The 6,000-nt window shown below is 44.4% G+C and overlaps 1 protein-coding gene across 6 annotated transcripts in view; it reads right to left on the minus strand.

Annotated features, from left to right (window-relative positions):
• NPTN (neuroplastin) overlaps positions 1 to 5,043 on the minus strand; it is a 73,444-nt gene extending 68,401 nt beyond the window's left edge. For 2 of the 6 annotated variants that reach the window (XR_008954838.2, XR_010109956.1), the window contains exon 1: positions 4,778 to 5,042. Coding sequence is in view for 4 of the 6 variants with exons in the window: in XM_034939104.3 (XP_034794995.1) it covers positions 4,778 to 4,868 (91 nt within the window). In the remaining 2 variants the exon portion in view is untranslated. Of the gene's footprint in view, positions 1 to 4,777 lie in introns of all 6 variants that reach the window. The other 4 variants (XM_034939104.3, XM_034939103.3, XM_057299885.2 and 1 more) reach the window with 2 other exon arrangements.
• Between the last annotated feature and the right edge of the window lie 957 nt (positions 5,044 to 6,000).

Below are 6,000 nucleotides of genomic sequence, written 5' to 3' on the forward strand. Positions count from 1 at the left end.
CTCTTACAACTTCATTCTCTACTTCCGATCCTGTCCAGATTGTACTCTCACTGCAAACAATAAATTGAATAGAATACATCAGAACGATTTTCATAAAATTCACTTTTCCAAAACTACTCTGCATAATTTTATTCAAACTTTTGTTGAACATCTCTTGTATGGTATCCAACATGGTCACTCACTGTTTTTCTACATACTTCATTTTAATAGATATTAGCACTTTATCTCCTTCCCGAATCGTTGTAAAAAACCTTTACACAGACCCAGCAAGTTTCAGAGTTTACACACAAAACATCTTACTTTTAAAAAGTACCTCAGACTAATGAAAAACAATGTTCAAACTGACAGAGCACTTTTCTAATTACATTTGGTCATCTTTCAAGGCCCAATTAAATCTTTTTTTAATTTAAATAATTATTTTTATTTAAACTTTATTTTAAAGTTAAAATAAAGATAATATAATGTTGCTTTTTATTAATGTCTAAAGGCATATTCCACAAAAGAAACTGTTTCACATCAAATCTGTATTAATGAGAAAAAACAATGGGATTCCCTTAAAGCAGTCTAATTTCTCATAAGGATCTGCATTAATCAAGCGAAGTCAGACCTGTAATGAATTCCAACCTCACATCTAAGGGGTTTTATTTCCTTTTGTGGTTTTAAATCTTGGTATATTCACAAGTTAAGCTCTACTGTGTCTGGCAACACAAAAACCCATCTGTATCTCTTTCTAATTTGGATCCAGTAACCTTGTAAAACAAACCCAGGGAATGGGTCCTGATGTAGTAACATGGCCTATCCTCCCAGACCGAACCAATTTCTCATGCCTGGGTGCTGCATTATATCAGTAGTGACATTTTAGCCAGTAGCCTGAGAGACTGAAAGCCTGTGATCTCCTTAGGAAGGGCTTTATGTCAAGGCAAACTATTTCTTCTGGTCAAATCTTATTTGGATTATTTCAAAATTTTTTGCTTGACATTTGGCATGTCATTTGTGCCACAGCTGCCATAGATAAGATGGGTCTTCTGTTGCTCATTTCAGTTCAAAGAGGAAACACACAATCAATTAGCAAATACACCTCTAAAAATGTACTCAGTGAGAGAAAATTGCTAAACCACTGAAGCAAACAGCCCTTGACAGAAAAGAAAAAGATCCATGAATCATCTAATGCAAATACTGGCATTATTACAAAGCACAATGTTCACAACTATCTAGTATCACCCAAACAAAATGGTTTCTAAAATTTAGGTCGTTAAAAATAAAATTCATTAGATTCCTTATTTTCCTCCATTGAACAGTGTTAATTATGTGATGTCATATTTTCCATATGAATATATTACGTTTTTACACACCACTCCACATTCATTAATTCAGCTAACATCTATAACACTCCCACTGTGTGCCGGGTACCACACTCTATTTCTCTTATTCACAACAATAATACTCTATGAGAAAGTGATACCTGGCCCACTTGAAAGATTTGGTTCACTGAAAAAAAAGAAAAAAAAAAGCCATAAAGTCTCTCCCAGAAACTCAAATAAAAATATTAACTTCCTCACCAGAATTGGCAATTGCAGACACACTGCAGCTGGTCACTTTTCTGAGAAAGTTACATAAGCAAAAGCACAAATCTCTATGTGGGGCCTTCAAATGGCCTATTTACCATGACAGCAGCATTAACAATCAAGTTTTCAATATACACATGAAGAAAAATAAATAAAAAATAATGCTCCTCTTTAAAGGATAGTAGTAATAGCTAACATGTACTGAGACTCAGGCTGAAATCTAAGCGGTCATTATCTCATTTAATCCTCACATCATCCCTAGGGAATGGACATGATTGTAATCTCCATTTTACAGATGATGAACTGATGAAACTGAAGTTTGCATTACTCAAGATCACTCAGCTACTGACAGCTGGAACTCAAACCTGAGTCTGTCACCGTCCAAAGCCTGCACTCTTGATCATCACATTATACTGCTTTGTTTACACTCACTCAATTGCAGTCTAATGCTTTTGAATGTCTTATAAGGTTACTTTTTAGAACAAGTTCCTCTTTAAACTACTATTTTGATGATACATATAGAAGTCAACAAATAAGGATTTTACTTGGAATTGGTCTTACAAGTTTAAATTCTTGGATGAGAAACAAAATCCATCTGAATGAAAGCCCTGAATGTCCACAGCAATGGGTCAGAAACTCACTGGAGCTTCAAGAGACCTTGAGAGTCATACAGGCCAAATTCTTCATTTTAGGAATAATGAAACAAACGCCTTTTGAAAAACATCTATATTCAATCTAAACTACTACATTCCCAATTCAGAGATACTTGTGAGTTTTTTTCTCCAGTCATTTAAATAGAAAATCTAACATTTCTAACATTTCAACATCATGCACAAGCAAGGTATCCCTTTTTGAAAGCACTGTAAGAAAACACAAACTCCATGACATGAAGTCAGATCACTGCAGGGCTATTTATTACCAGCTGAAAGCTTGAATATTATAATAAGACACGTTATAGAAAGCTATAAAATGGCATCCATAACTATAGGAACTCAAACTCAAAAATAGCCATTTCTTCCTTGAATTAAATTTACATTCATTTGGGTCAACCAGCAGCTCAGCTTCATTTCATCGGTCATGTCATGTGACTGAATTCAAGCTCATTTCAAGGGAAAGGCCGTTCTATGCTGTATTTAGAACACATATCACTGAGCAGACAGATGAGTCTTTATAGGCCTATTCAGAAACCTTGCTTTAGTTGCTAAGAAACTACAATTTTACCGTATTATAAATCATTGGAAAAAAGCTATGCCAGCAGAGATTAAACATGTTAAGATCAAGAATCTCTCACCTATTGTGCAAAATGAAACTATGCTATTACCATAAACTGAATAGCTAAAATTAGCATTAGGCTTCTTTAAGTCATGTTGACACAGTCGAAAAACTGATAAGACAAATAAGACTAACTCTACCCTGCCTTCCACAGTGGACTCATGCTTAGAGGAAAACAGGAAAAATACCCAATACACTTAGCATATTCAATGCTAGAGACAGAAAAAATGTTTCCTTCCTGACCCCTGCAGTGATATCCAAGGCCATGAAGCACACATAAAATTTGGTACTACGAACACATATTTAACTGATGGATATTGTCAATCCTTTATTCATTTTAGGAATAATGAAACAAACTCTAACATTCAGCATTTTAAACCCAGTTTCTCAAAAAACTCCACTGGCTCTACCACTGATTTTTTAAAATTTAAATTGCAGCCTCTCTAATAAGAGTAATCGTAAATTGTTCTAGCGTAACAATAAACAATGAAAGATTAGCCAAAATAATTTATAGTTCACTCTCCAGTACTGACTTCTCATAAATTCCTTCACAGAAAAAATATTCTTTAACCTCTTAATGGCTGTTTCCACAAGGGCAGAAACAGGTTCACAATCCTAGACTCACTTGTGAAAGATCAATTCAGCAGCTGAATGCTAACACATGCCTTCAATCAGAATCTGCTCTGTTTAGGTCCCTATGCCCATGATTCCCCACCACTTCTCCATCTTCTCAAAGGAGCTTCAATTCAAAACCCAGTAATTCTCTGCTTTCTACTGTACCACCTCCCAGGGGCCACTTTCATGTTCCTCGGAAATAACGTCTCTTCTGTCTTGAAACTTTTAAATCTCAAAAATCCACTTCCCCATCTCCCTGTCGCCAGTCACTGCCCTCAATCCCACCACTGCAATTAGTTGCAGCTATGTGTCCCTGTTTTCCCAAAGGCCCGACCAATATCATACAGCATTTACCACATCCCAACTCCTCCCTTCCCTAATTTATCCTCCACACTGCAAACCAACATTACACCCCCGACTTCCTGCATTTTACTCCCTTCCCTTATTTTTCGTCTTCCCCCACCCCCATCTCTATACCCAGGCCTCCTTACTTCTCTAATAAATATTCCCCCACCTCAGTTCCAACCCTTTCCCTCCATCCTCTGCTCATTTTCCTCTCCTTATTTAGAAACTCCTTTTTGCTCTCCCAACCACTACCCTAGAATGCCCAGCACTCCACCCTCTTTAGCAAACCCAGCCCTCTTCCCCCAGCTCATTTGGAGACACTGCTGCTTCTCTCTCCAGGTCCCCTACTGCAGTCAACCCACTCCCTCATCTTCCCACCCACCTTCCCTCTATCCCTAGATCCAAGGTTCCCTGATTCTTTACCCCCTCCTTTGGTCTCTAGTACTCAGCTCACCATTAGTGTTCCTCAGGACTCTCTTCCCCCCAATTTCCCCCTTATTTTTAAGGATGTCATCAGTCCTACGGGGCCTCAGTAGAATCCTGGACGACCCCAGCTCCCGGGGGGCCTGACCGACACCACCATCCCCGTCGCCCGGAACACAAACGCCGGTCTTGTGCCACCCTCCCTAAGAGCTGCGCCCCCTCCTCATCCGCCCCCGCTACTCCAGCTCCCCACGTCGGCTTCCTCCGTGTCCCCTCGCCGACCCGGCACGACGAGCCCCACGACGTGGAGCCTCCGAGTCGGCAACACCTCGGGCTCACCCCGGACGCCCCCGCCGTTCGGATAGGAGCCTCCGGTCCTCACACCCGCGCCTCCTCAAACCCGCAGCCGGTACCTCCTCCTCTCGGACCCGCAGCCCCTCAGACGCCCACTCGGCCCCCTTCCCCGAGCTCCAGCGTCTCCTCAGGCCAGAGCCGGGCCCCCTCCGGCCCCGGCGCCCCTCAACCCCCGCCCGGCCCGCCCCCGGCGCCCCGCTTACCGTTCTGAGCGGCGCCTGGCCCTGGGAGGAGGGAGCCAGAGACCAGCAACAGCGAGAGGGCCAGGGCGCTGGGCAGCGACGAGCCCGACATCCTCCCTAGCAGAAGACCCAACAGCGAATGGGCCGGGGCCAGAGCCGGGGCCGGGGAAGGGAGGGGAGGGAGGGAGGGGGCGGGCGAGTGCGCGAGGGAGTGAGCGAGGGAGGCAGCCGCGGCTCGGCTCCGTCCTTCCCCGTCCTCCTCCTGCCGCCGCAGAGCCCAGGCCTCGCGAGACCTTCGCTCCGGGTCGTGGGCGGCTGAGGAGCGACCGCCGCAAGGCTCGCGAGAAGAGGCGGCTCCGACGGAGACTCCCGCCCCGCGGACTCGGTGGCCCCGCCCCTGCAGAGGCTGATTGGCCTAGCGCGAGGTAGGTCACGTGCCGAGGGCGCCTCTGGCCATGTGACGGGGCGAGGCGGGACTCCGCTAGCTCTCTGGGCAGTGGGGAGCTGGGAAGTCCTCCTTCAGTTTACTCCTCTGTGGCCCGGGAGCACCCATAAATAAGAGGAAGCTTTGGAACACAGTACATTTCCTCCACCCATCCTGCCTTTCATTTGTTAGCGCTCTTGGCTACAGAGTTTCATACACCGTGCCTCCTTTCCTCCTTCCTCTCTTTGTCCCCTGTCCTGCTGTTTCTTCCTTCTGGACTTTGAACATAGACCTCTACTGGTAACTGGCTCCAACCTCCTTCTCTCATCTGCTGTTTTTTCCTTCCAGGAAAAGTGGTGCGCCCCCTGTGCCCCCGTTACCTTGTGCTTTCCTGCCTGGACATCTGCTCCCTTTGCCTGAAATGTCCTCCTTTGCCGCCTCTGCCTACTCCCCCTCCCACCCCACATCTGGGCCTTATTTTAGCTTCATAGACTCTCAGGGCCTGAAGTTCAGCTAGCCTAATTGCATGTTCATTGACACAATTCTACAAGGAAGTCATGTATGAACTTACATGAAGACTCCTAAGAAGCGTCTTAATGCGGAAAACATTTATTGAGAACGTGCTGTGTGCCAGGCACATAGTGAAACCCACATGAAAAGGTAGTCCCCGTCCTCATGGAGTGCACTGCCTAGGCTAGCAGAGGAGTGAGGAAGGGTCAAATGGCCCCATAGGAAAGGATCTAGCAAAGCACTCTGGAGGGTGATTGGCAGTGTGATTACTACTGTTTGCATAGAAGTTTGGGAAATGCTCTTTTTAGGG

The sequence above is a fragment of the Pan paniscus genome, chromosome 16 (assembly GCF_029289425.2).
Source record: "Pan paniscus chromosome 16, NHGRI_mPanPan1-v2.0_pri, whole genome shotgun sequence".
Classification (NCBI taxonomy): Eukaryota; Metazoa; Chordata; class Mammalia; order Primates; family Hominidae; genus Pan; species Pan paniscus.